At 24.8% G+C, this 17,920-nt stretch overlaps 1 protein-coding gene and 2 non-coding genes across 3 annotated transcripts in view; all 3 read left to right on the top strand.

The window, feature by feature from the left end:
* The window catches only part of LOC132918582 (intermembrane lipid transfer protein Vps13), a 28,735-nt gene extending 21,359 nt beyond the window's left edge, over positions 1-7,376 (top strand). Inside the window, exons 47-61 of the mRNA XM_060979892.1 lie at positions 41-146; positions 643-878; positions 1,173-1,335; positions 1,401-1,614; positions 2,105-2,280; positions 2,351-2,470; positions 2,578-2,693; positions 2,814-3,009; positions 4,488-4,605; positions 4,687-4,808; positions 4,899-5,068; positions 5,556-5,670; positions 6,333-6,473; positions 6,536-6,703; positions 6,776-7,376. Coding sequence (XP_060835875.1) covers positions 41-146; positions 643-878; positions 1,173-1,335; positions 1,401-1,614; positions 2,105-2,280; positions 2,351-2,470; positions 2,578-2,693; positions 2,814-3,009; positions 4,488-4,605; positions 4,687-4,808; positions 4,899-5,068; positions 5,556-5,670; positions 6,333-6,473; positions 6,536-6,703; positions 6,776-6,877 — 2,263 coding nt within the window. The 3' untranslated portion in view covers positions 6,878-7,376. The remainder of the gene's footprint in view (positions 1-40; positions 147-642; positions 879-1,172; positions 1,336-1,400; positions 1,615-2,104; positions 2,281-2,350; positions 2,471-2,577; positions 2,694-2,813; positions 3,010-4,487; positions 4,606-4,686; positions 4,809-4,898; positions 5,069-5,555; positions 5,671-6,332; positions 6,474-6,535; positions 6,704-6,775) is intronic.
* A 2,286-nt stretch (positions 7,377-9,662) lies between these two features.
* Positions 9,663-9,735, top strand: Trnar-ucu (transfer RNA arginine (anticodon UCU)). Its single transcript has one exon. It is a non-coding gene; the product is annotated as a tRNA-Arg (tRNA).
* A 1,177-nt stretch (positions 9,736-10,912) lies between these two features.
* Trnar-ucu (transfer RNA arginine (anticodon UCU)) lies at positions 10,913-10,985 on the top strand. The gene has a single exon. It is a non-coding gene; the product is annotated as a tRNA-Arg (tRNA).
* The last annotated feature ends 6,935 nt before the right edge of the window (positions 10,986-17,920 follow it).

The raw sequence follows: 17,920 nt of genomic DNA, 5'->3' as shown, positions 1-17,920 counted from the left end.
GTTAACTTACACAATTTTATAACTTACCTGTTTTTTGCAGAAAAATATTACCGCCTAGACATAAAATGTTCTTTGCATGGACTACTCCAACAGATAACCCTATTATTTATTGGAATATGATGCAGAATCAAGCAGATTTAAGAAAGGTTAATATACATTTAATACTTATTTATTTTTTCTATGTATAAGTAATGTTAGGAGTAGTAAATATAATTTTCTATTGCTTTTATTGACTATCAGAGTTATATATTTCCAGAGTTCTTTGTGGATATTATTTTTATTATAATTCTAAAAAAATGCTGTATTCAACTAGTTTATACACTAGTTAAATAAATAATAATTATATTAATATTGATTATTTTTTACTTTAAATTCAACTCAATATAAGTTAAAATATATACTATAGTAATTATATATAGTTACATACTATGTGTTAATTTTAACCAAATGACTTTATTCAATACTTATTTTTAGATTTCCATATTCAAAACTATAACATTTTTAAATAGTCAGTTAATAAGTTCCAAACATAGTTCTATAGATAAAGATACTTTGGATTAAAAATTTACATATTATTATTAATCAAAATATATGAAAAAAATCTGTTTTAATCTGAATTATATTTTTTATATATTTTTCCAGGACGGTGTAGGGACATTCAATCATGATGATGGTATAAAAGTGTATTGGATTTCATTTTTAGATGGTATACAACGTATTCTTATGTTTACTACTGATGCTAGTATAGCTGAAGAATGTCAAGCTTCAAGCAAACTTGAAATAATAAATAGAGAAATATTAGTTTCTATACATTCGTTAGGTTTATCATTGGTAAATAATGATGTTTGTATGGAATTAATGTACTTGAGAATTGGAAGGTAAAAATTATAAATATATTTAATGATTAATATTTTTGAGATTTAATTATCGTTTACATTTGGTTAGTAGCACTAGATAGGCAGGCATTATTAAATTTTTATAATATTATGCATATCAAAATAATAAATAAAAATGTTGGCAATTGAAATATTTTTACTTTTACTTATTGTGAATACATATACAAATAATAAAATAAAACACATAATTGTAAAATCTATACATTAATTTCTCTGCTCAGAATTAAAAATGTGCTTTTTAGATTGAAATTTTTTTAAGTTGAATTTTTATTATAGTTCTGGAGTAATATGGGAAACAAAAAAATTAAGTGGTTCTCGTTACGTACCAATGACAAAAAAAGAATGTGAATTAATTGAAACCGCTTATATACGCTACACTAGAATGTTGGCAATTGGCGAAAATGAACCCATTGTCTTCATTAAAGAATTAAATATTGAGGTATGTTTTAGATTAATTTTACCTACTATTAAATTAAATAAATTTATATCAATTGATATTTTCAGGTGAATTTTGCAGAAAATGTTGTTACAAAACCTTCTAAAAAAAATATTAGACGAATTTACAATACTGGATTTTGGCTTAATTTGCAATCTTCTGATTATACATCCCAGATACATGCTAAAATCAATAACTTACAAATTGATAGTCAAATAGACAATTGTATCTTTCCTGTTGTATTTGCTCCTGTACCACCACCAAAAACAATTGCACAAACTGGTAAGTTATGATATTTTATAAAAATATTATAATAATTTATGGTACATAGAACCATAACTAGGTCTTGGCGTGATCAGGGGCGTAAATAAATTAAATGGCTTGAAATATACATGGACTACTTTTGAATTTAGCTATTAAAGTGTGCTTAAAATAGTATCAAGTTTAATTTTTTTGAATACTGTACATAAAAAAAAAAGAAGAAAAACTAACTATAAAAATCTTAAAGTTGATATATTTTTAATTGTATTCATATTAACAAATAGTGCTTGGTCAATGACCAATAACAATTAAAATTTTAGATTAAAGTTATTTAAGTTGCTAAGTATGTACACTTAAAAGTACATTTTAACATTAAGGAAAGTTATGTACAAATAATTTATGAACTGAAATTAAACTAAATAAATATTGTATTCAAAGACTACATATTTTGGATTATCCTGCATATGAAAACTAATTCTAACTCTAATTAATTAATAAATTAATATTTTAGAACGAAAACCATTTGTGGAGCTTAGCATTGTAGAACGATTGAATAAATATAGTTCAGTTAAACAATATAAGTATTATAAAATGCTTATTCAAGAGTTTCATATCAAACTTGATATTGGTTTTATCAATGCATTAATAAAAATGACTGAAAAATATGAGCTCTCTGAAGAAGAAAGGGTTTGTTTAATTGATTATTTTATCATAGTTAATTTGTATGTCACAAATCAAAACATACATTTTATTTTAGTTAACAATGTTCAATGAAGATTTGACATATGCCAGTAAGCCATTACAATCTCAAATGATAACTCTTTCTTTACAAGAACAAAAGAATTATTACGATATGCTTCATTTTTCACCACTTAAGGTTTGTAATTGTAAAGTATTTGAATTTCATAATCAGCATATAACTACTTACCACAAATATTATATTGTCTATAAACTTAATTTTAAATCATACTCTTTTAAATTTAGATACACGTTACATTTTCATTAAGTGGAGATGAATTAGAAAATATTCCTCCTATTATCAATATAATCTTGCAAAGTATTGGTGTAACTATTACTAGTGTTCAAGATGTTGTTTTAAAGTAAGTATTATAATATTATATAAAAATGTCTGTTAAATAATAGAAATAATTTTATTTATAAAAAAAACTACTAGATATGTTTTAATTTCTAAAAAAATTAAAACAATATTATGTTTATAGATTGGCTTTTTTTGAAAGACAATATGTTTTGCTTAATCAGCGACAGTTAATGATGGAAGCTCAACATCATTATGTCAGTCAACTAATAAAACAACTTTATGTGCTTGTCTTGGGTCTTGATGTGTTGGGAAATCCATTTGGTCTGGTATCAGGCTTTAAACAAGGAGTCGAAGATTTATTTTATGAACCTTTCCAAGTATATAATTTATTTATTTATTAATATGGACAAAAGTCCAATTCACAATATATTTTAATAAATAACAATAATATAATATAATTTAAAATAATAAGATTTAACATAATAAAAGATAAAAGATTAATATATAGAATGATAGTAATTATAATAATCAGGGCCGGTGCTACCTTTTGCAAGGCTCTGGGCAAAACTTATTTAACCAATAACCATAGTCACCTATAGCCTATAGAATATAGGTGTAATTAAAAGCGTGAGGCTTTTGAATACTCGAGGCCCTGTACAAATGTCCTGCTTTGCCTCCACATAACGCCGGCCCTGATAATAATAATAATAATAATACATTCAATGTTTATTAAAATAATTTATTATTTCCCAAAGACATTAAAATATTTATGGGGTTGTAGATGTATACTTTTTATATGAATGAGGAATATAAAATAAATGATTGTTGCAAGTGTAGTGGTAATTGACTTTGAAATTTAATTGACTTAATAAAAATGAATCATCAATCTCGTTATTCAGCAATTTTGTGAGAAAGGTGTTGTATGATAAGTGTCTACGTACATTTAAAGATTCTAAGTTTAACAATTTTAAAATAAACATTAAGATTAAAATTATTTTTGAATTTAAGAGTATGTCGTACGTCGGTGCAGTATTTGTTTTTTCTGTCTAACTCACATACAATATAGCAAATTTACATTCAGCAGAATTAATCCTATGTTAGCTTTAAGAGGATGTCGTCCTGCACATGTTGTCTCTGTCTGTAAGATATACTATATTAAAATATATGTTTAATAGTTCCAATTTTGTGTGTTTGGTTTAAATATTAGAGTAAAATTCCTTATTATCAAACTTATAAATAAGAACATATCTATATTTACTCGTCAGTTTTCTATGATATTTTAATTTTTAAGTAAATTATCAGTATTTTTAAATATTAATATTTTACATACTCATAATTTTATTAAAAATATGGAAAAAACACAGATAATGTTCTTACCTTTAAGTTTTAACCTTATACCTTTAAGAGAATTTCAATTTAATATTTAAGCTCAACACAAAAATTAGGATTGTTGAACATATATTTTGGTATAGTATATGTTAGTAAAACGGAGATAACACATACAGGTACGACATCCTCTTATTAAAATTTATCAAATTTAAAGTTAAGAACATTATCTGTATTTGTAGATTTGCTTTCCTGAGATTTTACTTGCAATATTTTATGTACTTTTAAAACTTACATAAAAATTTTAATACAAAAAAATACCAATTTACAAACATATTCTTTCTATTATTAAAACTAACAACACAAGAATATTTTGGCTAAACACAAATTTGTTATGATGTGCCTGGATTAGAGAGGAAAAACAAGTAGTGTGTTATCATCCTCTTTAGATGTTATAGAATCTAGTTAATGGGACTTTAAAAACGTTGATTGGTATTTTGGGTAAATTTAATTTATTTAATTAATTAAGGGTGCAATTCAAGGCCCTGAAGAATTTGCCGAAGGATTAGTATTAGGAGTAAAGAGTTTATTTGGGCATACAGTTGGAGGTGCAGCAGGAGCAGTTGGAAGAATTACTGGTGCCATGGGTAATTTATTAAATTGAAAAAAAATCTTCAATTGTTTTTAATCATTTTTTATTTATATACACATTAATTTTAATATTAAAGGAAAAGGTATTGCTGCTTTAACATTTGACAAAGATTATCAAAAAAAGCGTCAAGAAATAATGAATCAGCAACCAAGTAATATACCAGCTGGATTAGCACAAGGGGGACGAGGTTTTGTTCTGGTAATTATTTATTTTTATTTTTAAGTGTGATACAATATTACAATACAATAATACATTTATTGTTATAATTAATGGTTTAAAATTTATTAGGGTGTTGTGGAAGGTGTAGAAGGCGTCTTTGAAAAACCTATTAGTGGTGCTCGTAGTGATGGCATAAAAGGATTTTTCAAGGGAGGTTGTAAAGGAATGGTTGGCCTTGTAGCTAGACCTTTATCTGGAGCATTAGATTTTACTAGTGGAACTTTGAACACCATAAAACGGTTTGTATTAATTGCATGATGTATACAACTTCAGATAATTTTCATACCTGCATATATTGTTTCTGTCTAACAAACATAACATAGCAAACTTTGTATTCACAATAATCTATTTTACTGTTATTTTTAAAATTTCAGTAAATTGACTATATTAAAATTTAAAAGTAAGATTAATATGTTGTGCATTTCAAGGATTTTTATTGATATTTTAATTACAAATTAAGTTATGAGCATTTTGTAATTGTTTTACATTTTAAAATTTCCATGACTTGTTTTGTAATTAAAATATCAATAAAAAGCTTTCGATATGCTCTAGATATTAATCTTACCTTTAAATTCTATAATAAATTCACTATGATTTTAAAAATAACTGAGTGAAATCGATTATTATGATTGTAAATTGTCCTATGTTGTACGTTTATAATGAGATGACACACAAATTTAACAAATCATTAAATTGAAATTAAAATTTATTGACATTTTTAATCAGGGTTACTGATACTACATCGGAAGTACAACGTGTTCGTTTACCAAGGTTTTTTAGAGAAGATAAACAAGTACGACCATACAGTAAACGAGATGCTGAAGGATATAAACTTTTAAAGGTGAACCAAACTAATGTTTTTAATTATATTTAAACCGTTAGTATAAATAAATTCTTTTACTAAATGTATTATTGTTTATTGACTTAGGGAGAGTAAGGAAATAGTGATGAGATAATAGATACTATTAGATTTATCTTTTACATAATTAATTGAGATAATTATATGTGTATATTCTTCTTTGTTTTTGAATTTCTAATCACTGTTAACTTACTCTTCATCTTTTGTTTACATTAATTAATTTAAATGTAACAAATAATTGTATTAACAAATTACCTTTAAATGATTCAACTTGTAATTATTTTATATTTAATATATAATAGCACTTTTTGGACTGTATTATCATTTATGTACCTAACCTAATGTAGTATTTATATTTCAAATAATTTTAGAATAGAAAAATAATAAAAAAAAAAAATTTGTTTTTTAATAAAATATTTTTGCAAAAAACATGTTTCTTAGTTTTTGATCTTTTCCCCTCTCCTGAGGTTATTTATTACATTTTATTTATTTTCTAATGAGTTAATAAAAGAAATCTAGAATTTAATTAATATTGACAGAGTTTCAATGCAAAAGCAAATTAAGATTCCTGTTATTTAAAATTGTATGGTAAGAAAGTTAAAATGTTTATATTATACTCTACTTTATGAGATAAAATTTTACAGATTGCTGGAAAAGGGGTGTATAAACTATCAGATAATTATATTTATCACATACCAACTATGCCTACTGATAAAGAAATTTTCATAGTCACATCACAAAGAGTTATGTATATTACTCGGAGTTACTGGACTGGTTCTTATAAAGTATTTTTTATATAATTATAATATTATGAAAAAATGTACATTTAAAATATTGTTTCAATTAGATTGAATGGGAATATGTTTGGTCAGCCATGACTAGGCATCCAAAAATAAAACAAAACGGAATATCTCTCTATGGAAAACATAATCCTAATTTACGTCGTTGGTGGTGTTTCAAAGTTAAACAATCTAATGTTAAATTAGTTTTGGTATCAGACCCTGAACTATGCTCTGTATGTATTTATATCTAAACATAATGTATATTTATTAATATAACTAATTATAATTTATTCATTTATTTTTAGTGGATAGTTGATAAAATTAGTGAGCTTATGGAAAGTGATGATCCAGATATGAAATCTACCCAGTCTTCTAATGTATCACTTATTAATAGTGCAGAAAATTAAACACTATTGACTATCTCTCAGCTTATTTCTCACACTTTGAATGCTTTATTTTTTTATTCTATACTTAATTTATGTATAAACCAATTTAAACGAATCAATATTGTCAATTTATGAAAGTCTGTGATGTATTGAGCTTAATTGTTTTATTATTGATCATATAAAAAGAATTTAATAATGGTTTGTGTTGTTTATAACATATATTTTGTAAATGTTATAGTTGTTTGTTATTTATGTAATGTTAAACCATTATTGTATTCATAGGAATGAATTATTTTACATCACTTCAATAAGAGTGTTTATTCATATTTTTTCATTACTTAAATGTTATACTTAATATTTTTTAATGGTTTATCTATTAAGATTGTCTTTATTTTGCATTACTTATATATTTTACTCAACTTTATACTGTTTAATTTTTAATTTCTGTAGGTTAGGTATAGCTATTGTGCATATTGTTCAATAAATTAACATTTGTTGTAACAAAATTATAAGTATGAAAGTCGTAAAATTGATTATATATAATATGTCCTAAAATAATAAAACTACAAAGTTTTAAATAAAAAACAAAGTAAGATGGTTGTTCATCAAAAATATAGGATTGACTGAAATATTTTATTCAGTGAGGATCAAGGGCGATTTAGTAAATGCCAATAGATTAATAAATCCTAGCAATGATTTATTGATTTGCAAAATAATAAAGGACATCTATATTGGCATTTATTACATGATTATTATAAATAATCAATGATATTGGTTTAAACACATCATAGGATGTAAAAAATACAGTTAATATAAATACACGTAATTATACCAATGTGACCACTGACCAAGTGATATCTTTTGGCAAGAAAAAATTAATTTAATCAGGACTAAGACTAATTAAAATATTAAAAAATATAACTAAGATATCTGTTTCATTTATTAACAATAATAAATTATAATTGATCCTTTAACTAATTTAGTATTACTATTTTTATTTAGAAAAAACTATGTGGATTATGGATGTTGGCTGTCATATAAATGTATAGTATATAATATATTATAACTTATAAGTATATTAAAATTTAACTTAGTTTGTGCAGGCACCTAGTTATTTTATTGATGATGATGAGCATTACACCAGTAGATTTTCTAGTTCTGTGGATAAGGTCATTCATCCGCCACCTGAGTCAGATCTATAGACTGAAAGCAATGGCGGCTCGAAAGGGGTATATTTGATTCACAATAATATTAATGGGTGGGTGGGTTGGAAAAGATAGACTGGATCATTGTTAAAGGTTGATAATTAAATTATAAATAATAAATATAATATATATATATATAAATAGATAGAATAGATAGATAGCTGTAAATGGGTACTCAGTAGAAGTTGTATAGTAATAGATAAATAGACAACGGTTCTTTAGGTGTTTAAGGAAGAGATTTGATGACCAAAAAAAAGGTCCTAAGCTTCTAAGAAAAATTATTTGAGAATAATCCACATATTCGATTTTAGGGTGTGCATAAGTGGTGTAAAATGTAAAAATATTAAAAAATACTAAATGTGATTCGAGGAAAAAAATTCAAGCCGCCACTGACTGAAAAAATAAAATAATTTGATTGAGATTGATGTTACATTACTTCTTGTGAACATTTTTTTAACTTCGAGAATACTGAATAATAATATAATATATTGAGACTTTAGAAGTTCGCGTTAAAAAATCAAATAAACAAGTATTATTTTCGTCAATTATGTTTGAACTATAATAGTTAGTAGTTACATTTAAATAGGTATTTAATATTTTTAATTATAAATCAATCATTTTTATCTCTACTAACACCACGACCACAGTACCACACTACCACACATAGTAAAAATCTAAGACAAAAACTTAAAATAATGTCATCTAGTGATAAATGTTAACAGCCCATTGGTTATCTGGCACGTGTTGAAAACCTCATAGCACTAGATGCCACTGTTGTTATCGTCCGATCACGTAAACCTGAAATCGTAAGACTCCATAGACCTTACACAATTATACGTATATTATATTTAATAATTAATACAGTCCACGAAAATAAGAAATTTAATCTCAATATCTCATTTATATCTTATATAATATATATTTATATAACGTATAAGTAACACGACCTTTATAAAGATATGTAGGCACTAGGTACTAATGTACTATATATTATATTATACATAACAGTGTTTCTCAACCTTTCTAGTCTCGCAACCCTTACGAACTATACTAAAAAAGTATAAAATATGCTCAATCACTTTGCGACCACCCTTGGCCCCTCCTATCTATATTAAGTATAAATTTGTATCATATCGTTGGGAAATCCAAATTTTGAACGAAAAGTTCATTTTGAAAATTGGTGTTTTATTATTTTTGACCACCACGACCCATAGGTTGAGAAACGCTGATATATAATATATATTACTAATAAAACAGCACAATTTGTGAAACTACAGTTTTGAATAAAAAAACTCTGTAAGATAAAATTGAATTTATTAAATTATCATAGTTTAGGTTTTTAATTTAATTATCTAAAATCTACGAAAAAAATGTATGCTTGCCTATTATAATTTATTCAATTATCTAAAGGCTGTTTTTGCAATGTCTGGTAAGTGTTTCGTCCGCTGTTCTAGAAATTACTGGAATTGTAATAGAAATTTACTTGTGTCTAAGATGTGAGTGCTATAATTTAGTCTGTAAAATAATTTATAAATTAATCTATAAAAATATCAAATAAAATTTCGAATGAAAAACATAATTTTGTTAATTGTCTCTTATCAGTCCCTGTAGCGCAGAGGATAGCGCGTTGGACTTCTAATCCAAAGGTCGTGGGTTCGATCCCCACCAGGGATGTACAAATCTGATAAACTTTTACGATTCAATTCCTTGTTATATTTATTCCAAATATAGGTTTTATGATTTGTGATTGGAAAATGTTTTTGGTGATAGTTTTACCTATAAATTAAAAATTTTAGGATTTTTTACAATTTTTAAAAACAAGGATGGTAGGTAATAGTTAAATATTATATTGATACCTACGAAGTGTGGAAGTTTCACTAGAAGATTGAATTTGTTAAATATTCACGTTTAATGTATAAAAATGTAGTAGTCGTTTACTTTTTTTCATTTAGAAACCGGTCTAGTTTCATGTCCTTAAGTAAATTAACACATTCATCTTCATTTAAATTTAAATTACTAAATACATTGAATAAAATTGATGTACCTACCTAATTTGTATTGTTATAAAGTAAAGATTAGACAACATTTAAAAGTAGATGCATAATTAATCGTAGTAATTAGTAACTACTTAATTATAATTAAATTAATTATAAAATAAAATACCTTTTTGCTTTTAATAAAAATTATAAATTATAATGTCCGATGGATCAAATGTATTACAATCAAAGGCAAATTAAAACACAAATATTATGTAAAATAAGTAGGTAGGTACCTATAAAAAAACATCTGATAGGTAACTGGTAAGTATCTGATATAAAGGATAGAGAGGTCCTCATTTGTTTATTTTAATTAGGTATTCGATTAATTGCATTGCAGATTGAGGGTGATGAGAATTGAGCAAAAGAAATAAAAAAAGGAATTCTTTGGCATGTAAGACAGGAAGGCGCTTTTAAATTAACATAAGAAAGAATAGAGGGAGATTAAATAAAGAAAATTATGATATTTGCTATAACACTCATAATTAAAGAATGAAAATGTAATTTTTACTCGAGTAACCACGATCAATTAAAGAAGACAATTTGAGTTAAGTAGGTACCTATAAGGCTATAAGTTTTGACAATTTGACGATGAATACTCATGAGGAGCGCAGGTGAATTATTTGATTGAATTAAGTTATTTTTGATAGACAGAACTGTCACTGATATAGTAATGATATTATTTTGTCGTTCAAAAAATTTGATTGCATAAATACGTTCTGTATTTGAATTTTGAAAATATTTAATATTCTTGTTGATAATTTATAACTAATATTACACACCAAGAACATGGTTCTTGACAAAAATTCGTAACAGTCCCTGTAGCGCAGAGGATAGCGCGTTGGACTTCTAATCCAAAGGTCGTGGGTTCGATCCCCACCAGGGATGCATTGGTGTGTAAATTTTTTGCATATTTTTTCAAATATTTTCTTGTTTTATGAATTAGTGTAATGCTTATTTTGTTATTTTAATAAAAAATATTCATATTATTAAGTTTTTCGTTAAACATACAATTTTATCATACATATTTAATGTATTCTAAATCAAGAGAAGACTACCAAATATTATTATTTCGTTCATGGTTTATGATAAAATATCTATTATATTTTTCTTGTGATGAACATCATATTTTCGATACACACAAAATTACAGTGAAACCTGACTTAACGGACACCTCTCTTAACGGATAAAATGACCCGGTCCCGGCAAAAAGATAGGCATTCCAATGTGTTTCGACCTGTCTATAACGGACTCTTTGTATTACAGACACGGACACCAATATTTTACCTCGGTGATTTCATAACGGACAAAAATCCTAGTTCAAATCTAAATGTTATATCAAATTAAGTATGTACAAACACTACAAACTACGAAACAGCTTCAGTACAGAGCGCAATTAAGTACACGCGAAAACATAGATTACGACCGATTGCATTATCCCCGATATCGATAACGTTAATTGCGAGTAACTATTGAATTTATGAAGTTGAGATACAATTATATAGAAATAAATCAAAAATAAATTGTAATAATACGTATAAAAGAAAACCATAACTCATAAGTAATTCTAATGTTTCTATTCAGTTTCTATCGGTTCGCAGTCAAATTTTATATATTTTTCTTAGCAATGGCACTTACTGTACCGCGTAAATCTTTCAAGTTAAAACAAAAGGTGAATATTATTCGTTGTAAAGAGTCTAGCGGTTTGTCTATTTGTAAACATGCTGATAAATATTAAAATTAAATTTATAACCTATTAACGTATATGTAAAATATAATAATATAATAATAATGATAAATATTATAATAATATGTACAATATTAATATATATAATATAATATACGTACAAAATTTTCAGTTTCTATATTATGTTTCTAATTTTACTTATAAAACACTGAAAGCTGTCTAAAACGGACAATTATTTTGGTCTCGTGACTGTTTGTTTTATACAGGTTTCACTGTATAACAGAATATCATGTAATTATTGAAGGATTCGTGTTCCGACTACCGATTATTTAAAAGTTATTTGTTAATTTTGTTTAATTGTGTATTTTGTTTTTTCGCTGTTAAATTGAATATTATTATTATATAATAATCACTGAAAAAAGCAAAACAGAAATTTAATAGATTTAATTATAGTTTTTGTTATTAGGGTAAACAATTTTAAAATAAAATATCGTTTTTAAAAGTAAATGTATTTTAGATTCTGAACGGAGTGATGAATGTATTTATTATTTACAATGATGTGTGTTTTTTATTTTTGTGTCTGTCATCACGATTTGGAGTAGTAATAGTGCTTTGAATTTTGACTTCAGCCCCTCTTTGAAAAGGAAATTGAATCTAGTTGGTACTTAAGTAGATCGAAAGCGTTAGAAAAAACCCCGAAAAAGTAACGGAAAAACGGGAATTTTTACGCATATTTATGGATATAGTGCACTTTTCGACAAAATCGATTTTTTGATTTTGCTGTAACTCAAAAACGAATCATTGTAAATACTTGAATTTTTCACAAAATGTTTGTATTAGCGTTATATATTTACGATTAATTTTTTAAAATATTTAGAATTTTTTTAATTTATTTATAGTCCATTGCAATTTTTGATTATTCTAAATTTTTTTTCTTGAAATCCCGATAAAAAAAATTTGGCTTCCCAAAAAATCTTTAAAATTTAATACATACAAGGTTTATTATAATTTGTTTTAATTGTAGTAAAAAAAAAAAAAAATCAAAAATTGTTAATCACAATTTTTGTTCATATAAGCATTAAAAGTTTAAATGTTTACGAAATATGTTAAAATCGGGAACACTTGCAACTTTGCAAGGAATTTCGAAGTTAAAAATTCATAAAATGTTTGTAATTTATATCTAAAGTTAAAAAACTCAACACAAAGTTATCCATAATTTTTTCTTCAAATAACTGTAAAAAAAAACTCCAGCGTCAATATAAAAAAAATTGTATGAGCGTATGAAATTTATTTTTTACGAAACGTGTAAAATAACGATATATTACAATTTAAATATAGGTAATCATATAATATAAATATATCCTACTAATTATCCTAGACTGACAAATCATCTCCGTTCAGAATCGTTTTTCGTATACAATGGTCATTGATACCTGTCATTGTATTCAAATTTAACATATAACATATTTAACATAATTGTGGGCTTGAATGACGTACCCATACTATAAACATAGTCTGAAGGTACCTATATATATTTTATATAATATGTTGTTCAAATAATAATTATAAGTTTATAACTATAAGTACAATGTATTAATGTAGCAAATAAAAACTAATTTAGCATGATGCGCGTATACATAGATAACCTAATAGTTGAACCTGATTAATTAAATCAGAAAAAAATTATTTGTTTAATATAAATAAAAGAAAATCTATCAGCCTTGTATAAAAATATCGGCCAGCTGCAGTATCAGTTTTTTCTTCAAAAATGTCTAACTTGGTATAGATTAGTCAATCTGAAGCTAACAATTACTTTATTTAAATTTTCGATCATAGCGAAGAGCCGAAGAAATAATTTTTGTATTATACAATGATGTGTATTTTCAAAATATTTCATTTTTTTCTATCATTGTTTGAAAATCTAAAGATATTTGTTTCAGTTGTTTTTAAACAATTTTAATTAGTTTATATCTTAATATCTGTGATAGGTCACTGCCAGTCCAGTAAAATAATTTAAAATCGTAAGGGAATAATTATATTATAATACGAAATTGCTACGTGCTCATTTATATATCCTCAGACCTCAGTGAGTTGTTTCAATATAATTTATTAACCAGTGTCATGTAGTCATAGCATTTATGAAATTGACTGCAATAACCTACATTTGAAATACATACATTATTCATGTTTAAAATAGCAATAATCAATATGATTCTTATGATTTAAAGTTTAAAATTTGTACTAAACATGTAAATTAAAGTTCTTTAATTTTTTAAATTTATTACTAAAAAATAAAATTTACAATCTGTAATAAAAAAAGTAATAATATATACTGTGTGTTCAATTTTAAAGGTAACAGGAAATATTTCAAACGTATGACTTCGAGTTTGATTCGAATTTTTGTTGCATACAGGACATATTAAGTAATGCATTTGTTTTTGATAAATTCTAATTTTTAACTATTTTTATCTACGCATTCACAGTAAAATAAAGATTTCTTAAACAGGAACCACTATATTTGATACTGGATTTCACTGCTTTATTTTTTCTTAGCAATTATAATCTTTACAGTTTTTTGATATCTTCAAAATTGATATTTTTAGGATAGTCGAAATTTTTAAATTAGGTAATTTTGTATTTATCACATCAACGCTCTATCTTAATCATGCATTTATAAGTATAATTTATCGATAAATTTCAATGATATTATTTTATAAATTCGATGAAATAATAAATACACCTTGTAGTTTTAATCAAAATAAATTATTATAATAATACCTATAATTATACGAATCACCTAATTTAAAACTGTCCTAAAAATGTCAATTTTGAAGATATCAAAAAACTGTAAAGATAAAATTTTGCTCAGAAAAAATAAAACAGTCCAAAAAATAGTGGTTCTTAGTTAAGAATTTTTTATTTTATTGAGCAAGCGCATATAAAAATAGTTAAAAATTAGAATTTATCAAAAATAGATGTATGTCCAGTATGCAGTAAAAAACTCCGAATCAAACTCAGTCATGCGTTCGAAATATTTTTTGTTACCTTTAAAATTAAATACACGGTACCTAACAAGTAAATTTGTGTTTGGAAATAAGTATAATTTTCTATATACTATTGTAACTATAGGGCTACTAATAGGTAGGTACTATGTAAGAATATTTTATATTGTATCTAACCAAAAATATAATATTTATAATATTTATTTTATTTTTTAATATTAAAAATCATAAAAAATTATAAAAGTATAGATAACACTTTTTTACTAGGTACCAATAAGCTAAAATACAAATAAATAATGAACTATTACTAGATCTTAGGTCCTGAACGTAAATAAATAGTTAATCTGCGTTAATAATCAAGTGAATTTAATTTCAATATTATTAAAATATATTGCCTATTTAGTCCCAAATCGCAATATTATATTATAGTATATTTTGTTTTGAAATGATTATGATATAATAAATAATAATAATAATCAAATAATTTTAACTGTTGTCAGCTAAAGACTCGGATTTAGATAATTAACTATCTACTTATTAATTATAATATTATATGGGATTTATATTTGTGCATAATTAATTTTAATTATCGATGAATTATATTATTATCTATTGTTTATTTAAATTAATACATTTTGTTTTTACTAGACAGCAGAACGGCTTTCCGTTTTTTATATTTTGTTGTTATTAGCTAGAAATATTTAATAATTTTAAATATTATTGATTTATATAATATAAACAATTTCAGGGTGAACTGCGGATTTTTATTGTGAAGCGCGGGCCATACCGTTCTTTGGCCTAAATATAATTGTCAAGGTGATTAGGGCGATTATAACTGTCAAAATAATAGTTTATTTATAATATAAACATATAATTAATTCATATTCATATAGGCCCAACTTTTAATATCTTTAAATTTTATATTAAATTATAATTAATTATGTTATGTAAATTTCAACTAGATATTTTTATTTTATACTGTTTGGGAAACAATGATTGACCTATTCGAAGAATCAAACGCGCCGCCTTAAACATTTATAAAATAATTGTACATAACAATTTACAATATATCTAACTACTAAATAAGAGATAATATTTAAATTAAAATGATTTTAGATCATTATAAAATTCATAATATGTGTTAAAGTTTTAAGTTCCCACTAATAATGTTTTTTCAACTATAACAATATAATTAACATAATCGTTAAAATATGTAATTTCTTCCAGGAAATTTCAAATAACTATAAAAAATAATTGTGTTTGTATATTTTTATTGAATTTCCAGTAGAATTAAATTTTTTTTTTAATTATTGATTGAAAAACTATAAGAACTAATATAGTAGTTATAATAATAATAATAATTATAGAAATAATAAAATAAAAGCAGATACTCTGCATAGTACATATATACCTACAATCTACTAGTATTTATTAAAAATATTATTTTATATTTTTTCATATACTAGGTATACTTCTAAAAATTATATTATAACTTTATACTACGCGTATTATCATTTTGGGTTATCCCGTATCTGCGTATCTTAATAAATAAATACAAATGTTACAGCTATATAAAACAAATAGTTATATATCTATAATTTAATATAATTTTAAATATTTCAATTCTCAAATGCGTATAATACATTAGATGTAAAAGTCATTAATGTTTAATTAGATTAATATCATTATAGGTACTGTGATTTTACAGGTATGTAAGTATTCAGATAAATTTTATTTTTTAAACTGTTTACTTTATTTGTGAATATGAAAATATGTTGTACATTTAGATCGAAAATAGGATAAGTACGTTGACCGGTTTGTCACACAGTCTGTTATACTACAAGTTATACTACACCAGGATTATGAATAAATTACGATATGATGGACGTGATGGCCATTCGGTAAAAAATAAGATTTTATATCAACTATATAGATGTACATGATCCGGGTCGAGTTCACTTTTTATAGTTATAGTTTTGATTTACCTATTTAAAAGATCGGCGTCCGGTGGGGCCTAGTTTCTAGCGTAAAAGTTATCACTGGTTTAAGTGGTGATTACAAGTGAACTATATTTTACAATCAGTTGTAGTTAAATAGAAAATATGACTACGCGTAGTTAGATATAGATAATATTAGGTGTAATCGACAAACCAAGTTTATATTATTTTTGTCTTTGTTCTCAATTAAGTAAAATGAGTTTGACTAATTACATTAACAATTTTGCATATACAAGTCCATGTAGTTTGTTAAATACAACACTCCACGTGAGTTTATTTGTTACATTAATGAAAATGGTCTTATTTTATAGAAGATTAGAGCTCGTAATGTACATCTAACTTATAAATATTGCTTAATAGCTAGTATTTATAAAGAATGTTACAGAATATAGACATTAGTTCCGACAATTTTGAAGATTTTTATTGGGATAATTAACTGGTAAATTTCTTAATATTATAATGTTAAACCGCCTATAAGTAGACGATTGAAAAATGGATCTCAGTATATTTATGCAATGTACTACTTATTACAGTATCTATAGTAGTATAGTATAATATATGTATGTAATAATTTGACCATATGGCATTTAATGGTTTACAGGTTGCAAGGATGTATTATTGTAAATATTGTTACAAGTATATATTATTTTAAAAATAAGTTTCGAAAAATTCACTTTGCGCAATAAACTATATTAATTTTATGAATAATTTTAAAACGCCAATTTACTTTGTTTTAATTTATTTTAAATCATTCTGCAAATAAATACTTTTACAAGTTTAATATCATATAATTTATTTAATATACCATATAAATAATATATTAATATTAAAATAGCATATAAAATATATTACAGTTATCGGATACACAGTTTTACAAGTCAATTAAGTATAGATAATGAATAATGATATTTATTTTAATGGGATTTGTGAATAGGTGTTTTGACATTGAAAATGGTAACTATTATAGTCAGTTTGTTGTAAGTTTATTTAAAAGGACGGTGAGTAGAAAGATTAGAGAGTTTAATAAGGTTTTATTCTAGAAATTAAATCGGAAGTATAGGATGTTGGTTGAGAGGCTGTTATTTTGGCATATACTGTCGCTGGGAGTGGATATATTGAATATGTGACGACGTATGG

Source organism: Rhopalosiphum padi, chromosome 1 (genome assembly GCF_020882245.1).
Source record: "Rhopalosiphum padi isolate XX-2018 chromosome 1, ASM2088224v1, whole genome shotgun sequence".
In the NCBI taxonomy this organism is placed as follows: Eukaryota; Metazoa; Arthropoda; class Insecta; order Hemiptera; family Aphididae; genus Rhopalosiphum; species Rhopalosiphum padi.
This window is presented reverse-complemented; position numbering and strand designations above follow the sequence as displayed.